A 17715-nucleotide genomic window follows, 5' to 3' on the forward strand; every position below is an offset into this window, starting at 1 on the left:
TGAGGGCACTAAGAGGCAGGTCCAGATTTTTGCAGAAGAAGCATAAAGATGATGTATGAGAGCCAAAGTCAGAAAGCATTGAACAAAGACCAGTTATGTTGGAAACATTTAAAACATTTACTAATAACAACATGTGATTGAAAATGGTTGATACTTAGAACAAGGTGCTGGAGAAAGTTTAAAGAAATAGAAGAAAGTGCTTTCATCCATGGAGGAAGAAATTTTCAATTATTTGAAATCTTATTTAGATACTGATATTACTTAATCTGGAGATAAACAACTGATGTTATATTCTTTATCCATTCAGTCAAAGTAAAGTATATCTCTATTTGTTGTCTTTTCTTCTTTTGAAATCCACCTGAGAGCTTTGTTTAAAATAACATAAAATCAGACTGGACAAAAATTATGATACATGTTCCTTATAGTCTCCAAAACTTTCTAAAACATTTACTCTGCATCTCAAGTATTCAAGCATAAGCGACTCATTGCAGTTGTGGCTTAAAAGTATAACTGGGTAAAGAAACAAAGCAAAGAAACATCAGCTAGAAAATGTGTTTCCTGAGCCAAATAACTCGGCACACACTCGTGTTTCTGAGTAACCAACCTGTACTTCATGCCCGTGTGTTTGCCGGTGGACTCCTTTAGGGAGATGTGTCGGGGGGTGAAGGAGCCAAAGCTGCGGGCGATGATGGCCACGGTGCGGAACTTGGCCCTGGCCTGGTTCACCACATTGGGGCTGGTGGTGTTCTGCTTGCTGTGATCCCCATTCCCCCTCTTCAGGTTGTGGTCTGTACAGGCGATGGACACCTGCATGGCTGCGCTTCAGGGGATGTTGTGGAGAAGAAAGTGAAGAGAATGAGGAAAACTGGCAGAAGAGCCTTAACTCCGCCAAGCAGACCTTTTCAAAGAGTCACTTTCCTTTTTAAGTTCAGATTTAGTCCTCTGCTTCTGATCTTTTGTTAAGTTCTTTTCAGTTTTCCCAGGGATTAAGTCTTCAATTGTTTTCTTGAAGGAGGTTCATCTTCATCACTTTGTTCCTTTAAAACAACCCTTTTCCTTTTTTCCGTGATCAAATTAAGCTTCCCATTTTCAGTCTTTCCTCTTAAAAGACAGACTGCAGCGCAGGTCAGTCATCAAACCCTGACAAGAACAAGGACTCCTCAGTTCTTCACTGGATCCTCCATTTAGTCCATCATTGTGTTTTTGCTTTTGCGTCTTCCCTCTGATGCTGCGCTGAAGGATTTTAGCTGCAGAGAGAAAATCAGAGAGAGAGGGAGAGCTTGCAGAGGGTTGGCAGAGGCAAAGTAAAGGAAAGCAGAGAGAGACAGAGATGCTTTCCTGGCGCTGCGCTCTCCCTGGTCTGACTATGGGAAACAGCGCACGAGCAATGGCATGTAAGAGAAAAGGGAGAGGAGGGTGAGGGAGGAGGGGACAGGGTCAGAACATGGAGTAGAAGAAAGGGACAGATGAAGCAAGGAGGAGGTGGAGTGATGTGTTTCGGGGGGTCACACTCATGTCCTGGTAAGAGCACACTCGCACACTTGTGCCATCATTACTTTTTCAGTGTCCCTGCTTCTACAGTGTGGTACTGATATGCATGTGCCACAAATTTCTTTGTATTCCCCCTTCTCTTCTCCACAGACTCTTGCTTAATCTGCACTCCATGTTTGGGTGCTCAGCTCTTTTTGACATCCCCCTTCTGTTGGTGATTCTTTCACCAAGGAGGGAAAGATGTGATGCAACACACTGTTTCTCACTATAACTCCCTCCTACCTGCTCTCTAAGAATGTTTAGCTGTCTTCCACATCCTCCTTCTATGGTTACTCCATTGTTTGATGGGTTTCTTCCTATTTTCACCTTTTATTCTCCCACAGCAAACCATCTATTCCGTTTGAAAACTCAACAGTAAGTTTTAATCATTGTTCCGTTACTCTTTAGTTATGCTTTTTAGGATGTTTATTAGACTTCAAACTCATCATCTGGCATGTAAAATTTGTTTTCCTCTATTTCATGAAGTTGCCTCCATAGCCCTGAAGTCAGTTCATTAGAAAGTGTTCTAGTTCCTATTCTCTGTGTGTGTTTGGGTGTAACATATTGCACACTCTTTTGACCACTTCATTGTGCCTGCTCCACCATGGACACACTAGCAATATGACTTCCATATGTATTACTTTCTTACCTCAAAAGACATTGTGCCTCTAAAGAAAGATCTGTGCAGCAGCAGACTGCAATGGTTTTCATCTTCACGTGCATAACACCGGTTTGATTAATATTTGTCATTAGTGGGGCAAACTTCTGCAAAACTTTGGAAACAGCAGAATGCTCCTTTAAATCAAGAAGTTCCCAAATGCATGAAGAAGTCATGGTCTTTGATTTACAAATTTACAAATTATTAGCAAGTGTTATGGAAGTTTTATTACCTGCCATCATATTATTTTTGAAGTAGAAACATACTGAATCCCAGATATACGTAAACAGGTTTTGGTGTGAATGTATGCGTCATCCCCAAAACAAAAGCCAAAGATGTAGTGAAGGCTCTGTTTGAAGCTGGTTCCAAAGTGAAACAAGTCCAGTTCTGGCTAATTATTCCACTAAGCAAAAAAACAAAACAACAATTGCCTAAAATTCTAGAAAATAAATTAAACCATCTTGACCTGAATTTTTGGAGGTGCCTTGGTGACTGAAAAAAAACATGAAAGACACATTTAAAGGAAAATGAAGAACCAGTGATAGACATCAGAATGTAAACTAAAGCATCATAGTATCAAATGTGGTGAGTAATATGCTGCAAGAGGGACTGGTGCAGTTCTCAAAACAGATTACATCAGCAGGAATAACTGTATGTAGAAACATGAAGCCAAATCTCACTTTAGCCAGGACACTCAAGGTTGTGCACATATGGGTCTTCAAATTGGAAATATAAATAGTTTGGGTAGTTTTTGCCTAAATATTTTCTTCTCATTTACATACATGCAAGTTCTACAAGAGATTCATAGTAGGGTAGCCAGAGGATAAGTTGCTTACGCAATGTTTCAGACAAGACACATGCAACCCCCAAAGACAGTTATGTATCAAAGATATAAGGATGGAAGGATGCTGGGGATTCAGTTTGGAGTGTGCTTAGATGTACGTAGATAAATAAAAAAGAACTAAGGTGATGCAGCGCTGAGAGAGGATGAGATTTGATCTCTGTATCTGTCTGTTTATATGGCTTATTTATTGCCTTTATTTGCCTTATTAAATGTGACCATGGATGGAGCTTTAGTTTAAAAAAATTTTCCATATATTTCATTCTTATTTAATGTGTTGGATAAGAATAAGCATAATTAAAATGCCAAGATGCCAGGGGTTTGTGAGATATCGCCATTTGCCCCAAAGTGAAATACCCCCTACCTTCAGTAACTGCATAGCTTTGTCTTCTAGCCAGAAATGAGGTGGATTTTGAATTGCAAACCCATTGCAGACATAGGCAATTTACTCAAAAACATAATTAAAAAAATAAATAAATAAAGGTTTATACAAAAAATTAATAAATAAATAAATAAATAATAGGGAAACATCATCAGTGTGGAACATGCAACACTGACACAGAGCGCTTTGAGAATGGAATGCAGTTTATTTAATTCCCAAAATCAAAAAAAAGAGAAAAAATGTAACAGATTTTTAACAGATAGATAAATGGTCGGGGTCTGTGTGGTGGAGAGTTTTGTAGATCTGTTGTCTTGCAGCAAGAAAGTCTCGGATTTGATTCCCAGCCTATGGTCTTTCTGCATGTTGTCCCTGTGCATGTGTGGGTTCTCTCCTGGTGCTCTGGCAATCCAATAACATGACTGGTCGATTGACTGGTGTCTCTAAGTTGCCCTTATGAGTGTGCATGATCGTGTGCCTCTATGATTCAACATTTGGGGAACTGTTTGAATAATTTTAGAATAATAAAAAGTACAAATGCAAACCTACCAAGACATGACTGTTCACCTAAAACTATCAAGAAAGTATTTGAGAAGAAGTCAAGTGTCCATTAGTCTCTGAAATGAAGGAAAATGTCCATTGGATGTCAATTGTTTTTTTATCTTATAAATGTGGTCTCCCTCGGGAAACAGGCAAGGAGAAAGCCATTGTTGAAAGATGTTTATAAAAATATATTTTGCAAAGTTACTGTAGACACAAAAATGGTGACAAAGCAAATAAGGCAAAAAGAAACTGAAGAGAGTGAACACTCATCCAACCCTCTAATCTCCACCCCTCATTCTCCCCACGGCCATGATGAAACATGGCAATGGTAACATTAAGGTCTAAAAGAAAAAATCTCGACAGAAGAATCTCTTCAAGGATTTGCTGCTGAAAAATTATTCTACAAATAGCTGACATATTGGACAAAAAATCTGTCATAATAATCATTTTCCTGCTCTATCAAAATTATAAACAAAACTATAACTTTTAAACAGATTTAAGGAGTATAAGAACTTCATCATAACTTTTATGGGCAGGATTTCTAGCTAACTGCAGATGACATGGTTCTGCTGGCTCCCTCCTGCCAAGACCTACAGCATGTTTTTGGGAGGTTTGACACTGAGTGTGAATCAGCTGGGATGAGAATCGGCTCTTGCAAGTCCAAGGCCATGGTTTTTGGGTGGTAAAAAGTGGCGTGTCCCCCTCAGGTCAGAAGAGAAGTCCTGCAAGGAGTGAGAGGAAAATAATGCAGGAGACCCATAGATGGATCGGTGCAGCTTCTGCTATAATGCAGAAGGGATGAAGAGAGAGTTGAGTGAAAAGGCAAATCGATTTTACCAGTGGGTCTGAATTCCTACCTTCATATATTGTCATCAAATCTGGACCATTACCGAGAGAACGAGAGGCCTTGGCAGGGAGGCCAGGCACTCCTTTAGAAAAAGGGTTAGGAGCTCTGCTATCCAGGAGAGGCTTGGAGTAGAGCCGTATCTCCTCCACATCGAGAGGAGGCTCACACATCTGTTTAGGAGGCCCCCCAGACACCTCTATCAGGAGGTATTGCAGCAGGCTCAGGGGAGGACGCCGGACACACTTTAGGGACTATGTCTCTCAGCTGACCTGGGAACGTGGAGGAGGTGGAGGAGGTGTCTGGGGAGAGGGATGTCTGGGAGTCTCCGCTGAGACTGCATCCCCTACGGGTTGGTCCCGGATAGAATAACATTAACTTCCTCCTTCCAACCTCCCCTGCTTGCTTTCAGGTTGCAACCATTTGTTTTTTCTGCTCACATCTCATCTCATCTTTAAGAGTGAAGGAGTGAATAAAAACAAACAATCATGACTACAATGAAATATGATAGACATGAACAGAAACATTGATACAAATTATGTTTAAGAAAACATGCAGGAGAGCTTTTGCAGTCAGCCAGCAGTAAAATAAACAAGCAAATATAACCATCTAAGTTTTTTAGGCCCACCAGTATGCTAGTAAGTGGGGTCGCAAGAGGTGTTTGTGCCTATCTCCAGGCAGGGTACACCCTGGACAGGTCGCCAGTCCATCGCAGCCACCAAATAATGTTAAAGAATTTTTAAAATTCCTTCATCCAGAAAATGATATGGATCATAGACAAATTTTGATGACTTGTTCCTTGGACTGAGTTGCACCTGTGGTAAAGATGTAAATATAATCCGTTCATAACTTTTCAAGTTATCTTGTACACAGACAGAAAAAGTAAAACACACAAACTCACTAAAACACACTAAAAACATTACCACTGCCAAATGACCAAATAACAAAAAAAAGCAGATCCTGATCAGTTTGCTGCTTATGAGTTACTAATGTTTAACACTTTTCAGAGAAAAGCCAATGAGCTTCTGGTTGAGGCTTTGTCAACATACGTTTTTGCTCAGATTTTTCTCATTAAATGTCTTTTACACTTAAGGATCAGATTAAATTTGAGAAACCCAGAGACCAGACACTCGCATTCTATATATTTCCTCCTATCTGCGCCTCTGCAGCAATCATCACCCTGCTGAACTTTACTTACATCTCCAGATCAGTCTTACACTAAATGGAAAAGCAGCTCAGCCAAAATCAATACTGTTCTCTCCAAGGAGGATGGATCCACAGATTTCCAAACAAATCGAGACAAGAAAGCACAGCAGGCTCCTCTCTTTAATGAACAGTGAAACGTCCTAAATGATTAAAGGACCTTGGTGATAAAAAGCTTTCTATACATTTCCAGAAGAAATGGGTGAACTAGTTTAAAACACAATTACTGAAGCACTGAAATTAACTCTCATTAGCGGACTGTACCGATTCAATTCAATGTTAGAACTGTGGTCAATATAAGCTGAGACTACTCCTTAGTTTTAATAACAGATTCCTGTATAAGCTGAAAAGCTCTCCACTTTAAAACCTAAAGTATTCGCATAACATACCGGTATATTGAATCAGAAAGGTCAGACGAGACTGTAAGCTCATAAAAACCGCCTCACTGGTTATTTGTAAACTAATAATTTCATTTAATAATTTTTGTGGCAGTCTGAGTACAGAGGTTATTTTTTCCTTTGCTTTAGTTTTTATTTTTTATTTTTTTTGAGGAGGATAATTTGGGTTTATTTATTGGCAGTAATTTAATCGGTAAAATTTGCAAATGTAAATGAGAATCAGTCTACATATCCTAAAAAGATTTTTTTCTAATGAGTCTCCAATTTACTAAAATCCACCTGTATATTAATATCTGCATCCACTTTACTATATTAATTTAGTCAAACCTGGTTAACATTTTCAAATTAAATGTTAAAAACATCAAACTAGTGAAAACAACTCATCGTTTTGCAGATCACTGCAGCTCTCATCTGAGATAAAATTATCCTTTTATTGCATGTTTCCCAGACAGCTTTGGTAACGCTGCTTTGACATGCCAACTTGTGCTGTTTTTGCATGTGTGAGTGTGTTTCCGATGTAAGGAGAAACAAAAAGACATAGTGGGATTCTCTATGTCTGTACTGCAGTAATCTGACTCATTACAGCCTCTGCTCTTCCAGTTGAGTTAAACCCAACCTGATTCATCAGTCGCATTGGAAGAGTCGTGCAGCTGTGCCCCAACACAATTCATGCACTGTAGGTTTGTAGAAAAGATAATGGTGAGTGAACCTTTTTGCTTACTCTGTTGAAGTGATGATCTGGTTGTGGCTGAAAGGCATCTCATATGAGGATAAATTGCATAATTTTTTCTATGATATTTTATTCTAGTTTATCTTCAGTTTAAGGCTTTTTTCTCACTGTTTCTGATAACAATCTGTTTTTTTTTATTTGTGAAGTTGCTTATGACCTGAATCCAGCAAGTGATAACTTACAATTCTAAGAGCAAAGCTCTGCCTGTGTCCTACTTTAGCAGCTGCATGTGTACGTCGAGCTTATGCTGAGCTTGGTCAGCAAAAGTCTACTTACAACTCGCTTCCCACTAAGATGTAAGAAGTCTTGGTGCCACAATTGAGCTATTTTAATGGCTTTTCGAGAAAAGATCATTCATATTTCAGTAACAGACTGTCAGCGGAAACTAGAAAGAGCTTTTTTTCTTGCTTTGTTTGGGAAAATCTGGACGCATGGGATCTATTACAACCCGAAGAAAATGCAAAACAAAATGCATAAACTAAAAAAAGGGACAATTAAAAAAAGAGATTTGAAAAACTGTCAAAAATCTACAATACAATATTTCAAAGGTATTCAAAGCCCTAAAATTATTCTCATTTACTGAACTATGCATGAGTCTCTTTCCACTTTCAAATGCTCTTTACTTTTGCTTTTCTTTTACATTCAAAAAATGTATTTAATATTATATGTAATTAAAGACATCCTGTACAAAGTTAGGTTTCCACGTGTTGTTAATTTATATATATATATATATATATATATATATATATATATATATATATATATATATATATATATATATATATATATATATATATATATATATATATATATATATATATATATATATACACTATATTGCCAAAAGTATTTGCTCACCTGCCTTGACTCACATATGAGCTTAAGTGACATCCCGTTCCTAATCCATAGGGTTCAATATGACGTCGGTCCACCCTTTGCAGCTAGAACAGCTTCAACTCTTCTGGGAAGGCTGTCCACAAGGTTTAGGAGTGTGTTTATGGGAATTTTTGACCATTCTTCCAGAAGCGCATTTGTGAGGTCGCACACTGATGTTGGACGAGAAGGCCTGGCTCTCAGTCTCCGCTCTAATTCATCCCAAAGGTGTTCTATCGGGTTGAGGTCAGGACTCTGTGCAGGCCAGTCAAGTTCATCCACACCAGACTCTGTCATCCATGTCTTTATGGACCTTGCTTTGTGCACTGGTGCACAGTCATGTTGGAAGAGGAAGGGGCCAGCTCCAAACTGTTCCCACAAAGTTGGGAGCATGGAATTGTCCAAAATGTCTTGGTATGCTGAAGCATTCAGAGTTCCTTTCACTGGAACTAAGGGGCCAAGCCCAGCTCCTGAAAAACAACCTCACACCATAATCCCCCCTCCACCAAACTTTACACTTGGCACAATGCAGTCAGACAAGTACCGTTCTCCTGGCAACCGCCAAACCCAGACCCGTCCATCAGATTGCCAGATGGAGAAGCGCGATTCCTCACTCCAGAGAACGCGTCTCCACTGCTCTAGAGTCCAGTGGCGGCGTGCTTTACACCACCGCATCCGACGCTTTGCATTGCACTTGGTGATGTATGGCTTGGATGCAGCTGCTCGATCATGGAAACCCATTCCATGAAGCTCTCTGCGCACTGTTCTTGAGCTAATCTGAAGGCCACATGAAGTTTGGAGGTCTGTAGTGATTGACTCTGCAGAAAGTTGGCGACCTCTTCGCACTATGCGCGTCAGCATCCGCTGACCCCGCTCCGTCAGTTTACGTGGCCTACCACTTCGTGGCTGAGTTGCTGTCGTTCCCAAACACTTCCATTTTCTTATAATACAGCTGACAGTTGACTGTGGAATATTTAGGAGCGAGGAAATTTCACGACTGGATTTGTTGCACAGGTGGCATCCTATCACAGTTCCACGCTGGAATTCACTGAGCTCCTGAGAGCGACCCATTCTTTCACAAATGTTTGTAAAAACAGTCTGCATGCCTAGGTGCTTGAATTTATACACCTGTGGCCATGGAAGTGATTGGAACACCTGATTCCAATAATTTGGATGGGTGAGCAAATACTTTTGGCAATATAGTGTATATATATATATATATACGTATATATAGTAGCATTTCATCAGTACCAAAGACCACTGTCCAGGATGAAACAACTAAGATCCAGGAGTACATCAGAAAGATGGCCCCCAAAGACAAATGGCTTGGTGAGTACCTCAGGTAGGAGAAAACCGAAAGTGAGGACAAGAAAGAGGAAGGAGAACCATCATGGAGGGACAAGCCGCTGCATGGCGTATACCACAGACAAATAGAAGAAGTGGCTGACATCAAAAAATCCTACCAGTGGCTGGAAAAGGCTGGACTGAAGGACAGCACAGAGGCACTAATCATGGCAGCACAAGAACAGGCACTCAGTACAAGATCAATAGAGGCCAGGGTCTACCACACCAGGCAGGACCCCCGATGCAGACTGTGCAAAGATGCCCCTGAAACAATACAGCACATAACAGCGGGGTGTAAAATGCAGGCAGGAAGTGCATACATGGAACGCCACAACCAGGTAGCTGTCATAGTGTACAGGAACATCTGCCATGAGTATGGGCTGGAAGTCCCAAGGTCAAAATGGAAGACACCTCCTAAGGTAGTTGAGAATGACCGAGCTAAGATCCTATGGGACTTCAAGATCCAGACTGACAAACAGGTGATGGCTAACCAACCAGACATCGTGTTGATCGACAAACAGCAGAAGAAGGCAGTAGTGATAGATGTGGCAATCCCAAGCGACAGCAACATCAAGAAGAAAGAACACGAGAAGCTTGAGAAATACCAAGGACTGAAGGAGGAGCTAGAAAAGATGTGGAAAGTAAGAGCAGCAGTGGTGCCAGTGGTAATTGGAGCACTAGGGGCTGTGACCCCCAAACTGGGAGAGTGGCTACAGCAGATTCCAGGTAAAACATCAGAGGTCTCTGTCCAGAAGAGCGCAGTCCTAGGAACAGCTAAGATACTGCGCAGAACCCTCAAACTCCCAGGCCTCTGGTAGAGGACCCGAGCTTGAGGATGACACATACCACCCCACGAGGGGTGAGAAAACAGTTTTTTTTTTTTATATATATATATATTGTAGCGGCTGGATGAAGAGGTGCATTATGGGGCACTGTTTTGGTTTGTTTGCTTGTTTATTTCCTTGTTATTCTGTTTAAATGTTGCTCATGTTGCTTATTGTTCGTATTTGCCTCAGTTAATGCTGTTTTGGGGGTATGTGTTGAGGGCATGTGAGTTTCACCCTGAGTGAGAAGGCTGTTGTGTTTACTGAAGTGTGTGCTGCATCCCTAGCATTGTTGTTGAAGACTAAATAAACACTGTTGATAATCAGTCAACTAAGTCTGTTTATTTGCAACACTCACTGGCATTACACTATATGTATATAAAATTTACAGAAAAATATATCATTATTTAATAATAATCATTTTATTGTTAGTTTTTATAATAGTTTCATAACTAATTATAAATGTGTTTTTATCTACTAGTATGCCACTACTGTATGTTTTCCTCTTATGTTTTCTTTTCTTAGAACACTTTGAATTGTCTTGTTACTGAAATGTTCAATATGAATAAATCTTGCATTGCTGAGGGAAAAGTGAAACTTTTAGAAACCTGGTTTAAAGCTAACATAGCTTTTCAGAAAGAGAACATCATACTGAAAGTCAAAATGTGTGATGGTCTGGGGCTATTAAAGGTCTTGGTTCCGTGCCATTAATGACAGCGCTATGAATATGGCTCTCCACAAGTAAATCCCCAGGGAAAATATTTAGCCATCCCTTTGTAACCTTGAACTGAAGCATACTTTAGTTATACAACACAACTAAAAAGGAAAATGTCAGAGTCATGTTCAGACTTAAATAAGATTTCAGTGAAGAAAAAAAAAGTAGGAATAATGACTCTTCTTTACAAGGATGATACTATGGTGACTGTTTTTATTCATGTGTGTATGAGTTGCCCAATAGGTACAACACAAAAGTGCAATTTATGTTAGTTAAAAGGACAGCATTAGAGTCATCTTTCCTCTCGCCTAAAGGACAGAGTTGCTCCCAAAACTAAAGCTCTGTGTCTGCTGCTGAGATAAGCTTGCATCAATCAAACTACTCTGCTTCCCTCAGGTAGTACTTCAGCAGCATGGAAATAGAGTTTATTTTATTTAAGGATAAATGCTTTATTGATAACATCAACCCTTACTGTTATTTTTGTCAGAGTTTCATCAAAAGTAAGGTTCTCACTGAGTGCTTCATAAACTGTTTTTCACCAAGTAGAAAAAGAAATGTGCCAAGATGTTCATGGTAAAGGGTCCCAAGGGTCCCATAAAAAATGTAGTGTAAAGCTTTTATTGTTTCTAATGTTACTGTAATATCCAGTCTATTGCAGCATCTGAGGAAGTGAAAACTGAACAAACAGAAAACCTGAGTCTTTTTCTTATTTTCTTTTTATTGAATGTTCTTCTTCTGTTAGTGTGCAATGTAAAAAAATATATAAAAGCACAAACTAAAAATGTTAGTACATCAGTTAAAACTACATTACTGCCAGAAATAAAATAAAACAATTATTTTTACTGCTTTTGCTTTAACTAAATAGGAATGTCAGCATTGACCTAAAACGTCGAAATAAAACTTAACACACATCAAAGGAACAAAGAAAGCTTAAATTGAAACCGACATGTCTGAAAAAACAGTGACAATAACCCACACACACATTTATATTGCAAACACAAAGTCCTGTTGTCATTAAATGTTTTAGAGTCCCTTCTGTAGTGAAACAGGCCACAGATTAAAGTACAAAATGTAAGAGAATGGAAAGAAAAAGCAGTTGACAGGTCTTATCCTCGGTGCAAAAAGTGCCGTGAAGCATAACGACTGCTGACGATGAAAGAAATGCTGTTTTAATTAACAGATTTCTGGGTACTATTGAAATAAACTATTTCCTTTGATTTTATGACAAAACAGATAGTACATATCAGGTTTTTTTTTTATATTACAGATATAGATATTCTAAACAAAAAAACCCACACAACAGTATTTCACCGATTACAAAAAGTAGGTCTGTAGTGGTTGGTGTCCATTAAGAGGATAAAGTATTTCCAATTATAGGCTTGTTTAATCCAACAGAACCAGATTATTCAATATTATGTTCTGGGAACAGGTTCTGATGCTTCACATTGACCCAGTGGGCCGCACTGCTGCCTTGCAACGAGAAGACTTTGGGTTCGATTCCCGCCCAGACTGTCAGGTTAAATGGCTTCTTTATATTCTCCTTAGGTGTTAGTGTGTGTGTGAATGGTTGTTTGTCCTGTTTGTCTCTGTGTTTCCCTGTGATAGACTTGCAACCTGTCCAGGCTGTACCCCGCTTCTCACCCATTGACCGCTGGAGATAGGAACCAGCACCCCCGCGACCCCACTTGGGATAAGCGTGACTCCTCCACCTCAAAAGGAGCCAGCTGAGGTAGCTCAGGCATCTGTTTTGGATGCCTCCTGGTCGCCTGATTCAGGCATGGCCCATTGGGAGGAGGCCTCATGGAAAGCCCATGACACGCTGGAGGGACGATGTCTCTGAGCTGGCCTAGTGTCGCCTCAAGGTCCCCCCAGAGCAGCTGCAGGAAGTGTGTGTGTGGATAGGGAAGTTTGGGCATCTCTGCTTAGGCTGCTGCCTCCACGACCCGGTCACGGATAAAGCGGGGATGGATGGATGGATGGATGGATGGATGGATGGATGGATGGATGGATGGATGGATGGATGGATGGATGGATGGATGGATGGATGGATGGATGGATGGATGGATGGATGGATGGATGGATGGTTACAGCAGCTAATGAGTATGTTGCTGTGACATGAATCTCTTTCCTACTCATACTAAATACATCATAGTTTCAAACTATGGAAAAATTGGCCAACATCTGTGTAAAAAAAAGTCTGATCAATGGAGGCTCTGGGTTGCATCATACATAACTTAAGAGGTCTGTTGCTAACATCTTGGGGTCAGGAACTACAGCTCATATTCAGGGAGCCCATGAGGTGCAGAAGTTTGTTCGCTAACAGGTCAGGTCTGTAATGGATCCAGAGGGAGAACAAAGCACTCTTATGCAGGTGGTCATAATGCTATGCTTCATTGGTGTACTAAGCATATTTTCCTGATGGCAGTGAAGGCTTTTAGTTCCTTTTGTAATATTGCAAATGGCTCCAGGTGGGTTTGAAGAAGACAAAGAATAAGCTAAAACATGTGTCCTAAATCTGATGTAGGAACAAGCCTGAAGCGTTAAAATTCCTATCTTGCAACAAATCCAGAGCATATTTGCTATTTTCTCTTAAAACTTTTTCACATGTGTGTTTTCTGTATATCTTCCTATTATATACACAATTAATTTTATTTCAATAAATTCAGCTTACCTATTATATTTTAAAGAATGAACACATTCTGTTACATACATTTATTTTTGTTAGAGAGCATATCTGACCCCAACCATGAGGGTTTTACCCTAGATGCTATCTATTAGTATTTGCAGGGCATTGTGGGGAAATAAGTCTAGGGAACTATCTGAAAGTCACTCATCACTCCTGGGGATTTATAAAATGATCATTTGTGACATTAAAGCTGGAGTTTCATTGCGATGGGGTGGATCACAGATCCCTGCTGCAACATGCAGGCATATCTTAGTGAAACTTATTAGCCTCAAGATCAACAACATGTCAACTTCAGACTATGCTTGTGTGAAAAGGCCTCCATTCTAAGCCCTCCCAGCAGAATCCTCATGCAGCATAAACACGTAGATCTCCAGTAATATTATAACCTGTCTCTACTTTATATTTTATCAAGAATTGTAAGGTTTAAAAAACAAAACTGTCAACTTTTAAGTGATTTACTTTTTGCAGAAAAAGAAGGTGATTCTCAACAGCATGGCTCCAGAACATTTGAAACAGAAATAGTGTTCTGTCTTTGAAATGGGCAATGACCCTAAGCATACAGCTAAATTAGATTGGCCTAAGGAAAGCATATTCAGTTCTTCAGACCAGGCATCTCATTGCCTGACCTCAGCCACATAAATCTGTTCAACAGAAGTGAAATGGCATGTGCCTGCTCACAAAACTGACCCGGTTATACCAGCTCTGTCAGGAGGAAATGGTCGAAATTGCAGCAAATGACTATGAGAATGTCCACAGCTGTATATTGGTTATACTGTATATTCTCTAGGTGCACAATATCTATATTGTTAAAACACTTTATAGTACAGTATTTTATGTGTTTATTTTTTGTTATCTCTTAACTATTATGCTATTTCTATACACTCTTTCCCCATTGTGGGACAATAAAGGGATTTTCAATTAAATTCATAGAAACTTGTGAAAGTTTTTTGTAAAATGTCTGACCCAGCAGTGAAATTAAATGATTTTGATTAAAACTGAAAACATCTGTCCCTTATTATTTAAGTATTTAACACATAAGAATAATTCGGTTAACCCTAACTAAGCTGAGAAGAGGAAAAGTCTACTTTAAATATATTACATATTTTTATCATTATCTCCTATATCTTTCATTTTTTTCTCCTTTTTTTCTGTTTTTTCTTTCCTGTTCTACTTACATTGCAGTGTCCATATAATCTGTAAAAATCCCTGGTTAATTATAATAAAGCAATTTATATGCATAAATCAAGCGGAACACTATGGCGATAGCCGTACTGCTCCACTTGCGAATGTAAAATCTGTTGGGCTCTTTTTGGTATCAACACAATTATTTTTACTGCCACATCGCCAGACAGGACACTGTTAAAAAAATGAAAAAGATATATTAAATATTACTATATATGTACATATATTATTAAGAAATAACCTGTGACCCTGTTAATTCACTCCCCAGTGACATTCCAGATGCTCCTATTTGTTATCCTGGACAGTGACAGATATTTTGTCACCAGGGAATTCTCCATAGATCAGATTCATGTTTCTACAGATAAAGCTGACTCAAACACTTGCAGCTGCTGTCTTTTGGAAACTCACATTTTGCTCTTGTGGAAAAAGTCCTGATGCAGAGCAGTTTGCTACATTGCTAATGCTTTTGATATGATTTGATGATGACTTAATTTATAAAATATTCCCTGTTTATCAATGGCTTTATGTAAAGTTAGCCCTCTGAATGTAATGGGTATTTTCAGCTGCCTTCACAGCCAAGGGCACAGCGTGCAGAGACGGGGGGAGTCACTTCCACCAAAACAGGAGCTGTGTTTTTATCCATCCTTTTATCAAATGCATTTTGAAGGATAGAAAAGGTTTTTTATGTAGCTAGGGACGGCTAATCACTGTAGTTGGTCATAAAACATTCTAAACGGACTAAAAAACGTGGGAAAACATCACTTAGGTGTGTGTGTGTGCTGTCTCCATTCTCCATTCTGTGTTCGGTCTGAATACAGTTGGGGAATAAAGAACCCACAAAATATATATATGTCTTTGTGTCCTGATTCTCTTAAATGACTCGGCCACATTTAAATAAAATTTTGCTTTTCTGAAAAAGAGGTAATGCATTTAATAGGAGATGGAAACATATTTGCAGAATATGAAGCAAATATTTACCTCTCCTGACTGATCATCTGTTTCCTCTGTCGGCATTTTCCCGGATACAAACTAAAATTGCATTTCTTTCTCTATGTCTCTGGGTAGCATATGTTATCACCAAATGACAGGACAGACCAATTACATTCTGCCTGATAGCAACACATTACAGAAAAACCCCTCTCCAGTCACTCAGAGCTGTGGTCCAACCTGGTTTGCAACATCTACTTCCTGTTTAATAAAGCTATGCATGATGTCACCTTCTGACAAAATTAGGCTTTGTGTACCCGGGTTAATTCCCTCCAAAACAGTACATGGAAATGTGCATAATTTGCTTTTCTTTTTTTGTGATATTTTCAGAAGTTGCATTACAAATAGATGGAATTATCTCTTCAACTGTAAACTACAATGTGAAGTGTTAAAAAATAAAAACAAATTGTAAAGAAAAAGTTGAATTCATTAGTGTAGAAAATCTAATATGCAAAACCTGTGATACAGTTTTGTAAAACAACTACAATGACTGGGTTGGGATTTTTTTTTATTTGGCTACAAGCCAAAAAAAAAAAAAGATTTCTGCACACTCTGTGCAACATTTAACTTTGCACGGTGTGCGGAAATCGTTTCTTTTCTTCTGGACTATTTTTGCCTTGCAGCACCTTTACCAAGACGCATCCAGGTTGAGCAGCAGACCTGTCAGAGCTTTAAAAATTTGAACAAAGTATTTTTCTGTTATCGAGCAATTCTTAATTATTGAAACCTGCTGTATAAAAAGACAGTAAAGAAACAAGATCCAATTAAGTTTGCAGGTTTAATCAGTGCCACTTGTCACTGTTCAATAACTATATCACCTTTAATAATATGCGGTGCAGGAACTGTAGTTATAGTAATGCTTCAGATTGCCAAGTAGGTCACCATGGCAATATTGGTACGTGGAGCCAAATGCCATCTATAAATGACGAGAAATTACATATTTCTTTGTATGCATTGTTCTGCAGGTGAGCTTCAGATATATTATAGGTGGGTGAAATATTTTCCTCTGCCTCCGTTTGCAGCTGTTTATTTACACTTCCTCTCACTTCTTCTCAGATCAGGGCTGTAGCCATCCAGGGTCACAGCTGTAAATATTATCAGAGGATTCAGAGGAATAAAATGTGTACTCGCTGTTTGCTCTCTATAGTTAGGTTATTAAATCATAAATATCTGCAGACGTCAATTTAGTCATACTGTAGTTCTTGTCACTGCCTGAAAAAGATAGAAGTTCTTTGTTTAGTTGTCCACTTTACCATGATGGACGACACAAGGTGTTCTCCACCTTGAGGCCCATTGGCCCCAACGCCTACACCTGCAACACAATCAACTGTTTGTGGCAGAGAGCTGCCTTCCTAACCGCCAGAGACTCTCCAGATACGGACACTTGATATTCAAGAGTGGTAACAACGAGAGAAAGTCGTCATCTCGATAATAGCATTGCTATGGAAACAGTATGGAGGCGTTATGTATGTGGGAAAAAGTAGCAATAAAAATGAAAAAATAAAAACTCTGGGGAAAGAATTAAAGTGCCAGAATGCAACCAGAAAGCATCTGCAGGAATAAAGGATGCACAGCGGTTACTGTGGAGATGAAGGTTTTTAGTGTCAGGGGTTAAAACACAGGATGAATGAGAGAATTAAAAGATGGAGATTATTTTTCATTCAAATTACATCAAATAAAGTAAATCACTGAAAAGCAAGATGTCTCAGAGCATTAGAAGGCAGCAGTTTTTATGCAGCCCTGGAAATACTATGCTCTGCTTTATTCTCCTTTTACCATTTTTTGTGGTCTTTTGATTGCAGCAACTACATCTGCACTGCCACTTTAGTGCAGTTCTGGACCCATCCCTCATTTAAGAAATATACAGTGCTTTGCAGATCTTTTTACGCCCCTCAAACTACAGTATTTGCTGTTGTTTATCATGGTGGAAGGCTCAATTGTTATGTTTTGTTTTTACAAATGAAAATCAGAAAAGTTA

The 17715-nt window shown here is 39.2% G+C and overlaps 1 protein-coding gene across 3 annotated transcripts in view; it reads right to left on the bottom strand.

Annotated features, from left to right (window-relative positions):
• The window catches only part of kcnab1a (potassium voltage-gated channel, shaker-related subfamily, beta member 1 a), a 125060-nt gene that overhangs the window by 84025 nt on the left and 23320 nt on the right, over nt 1-17715 (bottom strand). Inside the window, exon 1 of one of the 3 annotated variants that reach the window (XM_038285561.1) lies at nt 605-1369. The exons of the other annotated variants lie outside the window; for them this stretch is intronic. Within the exon in view, the coding sequence (XP_038141489.1) occupies nt 605-813 (209 nt within the window). The 5' untranslated portion in view covers nt 814-1369. Of the gene's footprint in view, nt 1-604; nt 1370-17715 lie in introns of those variants that run through there. 3 annotated transcript variants of the gene reach the window in all.

The sequence above is a fragment of the Cyprinodon tularosa genome, unplaced genomic scaffold (assembly GCF_016077235.1).
Source record: "Cyprinodon tularosa strain WSP-4 unplaced genomic scaffold, ASM1607723v1 ctg211, whole genome shotgun sequence".
NCBI classification, from domain to species: domain Eukaryota; kingdom Metazoa; phylum Chordata; class Actinopteri; order Cyprinodontiformes; family Cyprinodontidae; genus Cyprinodon; species Cyprinodon tularosa.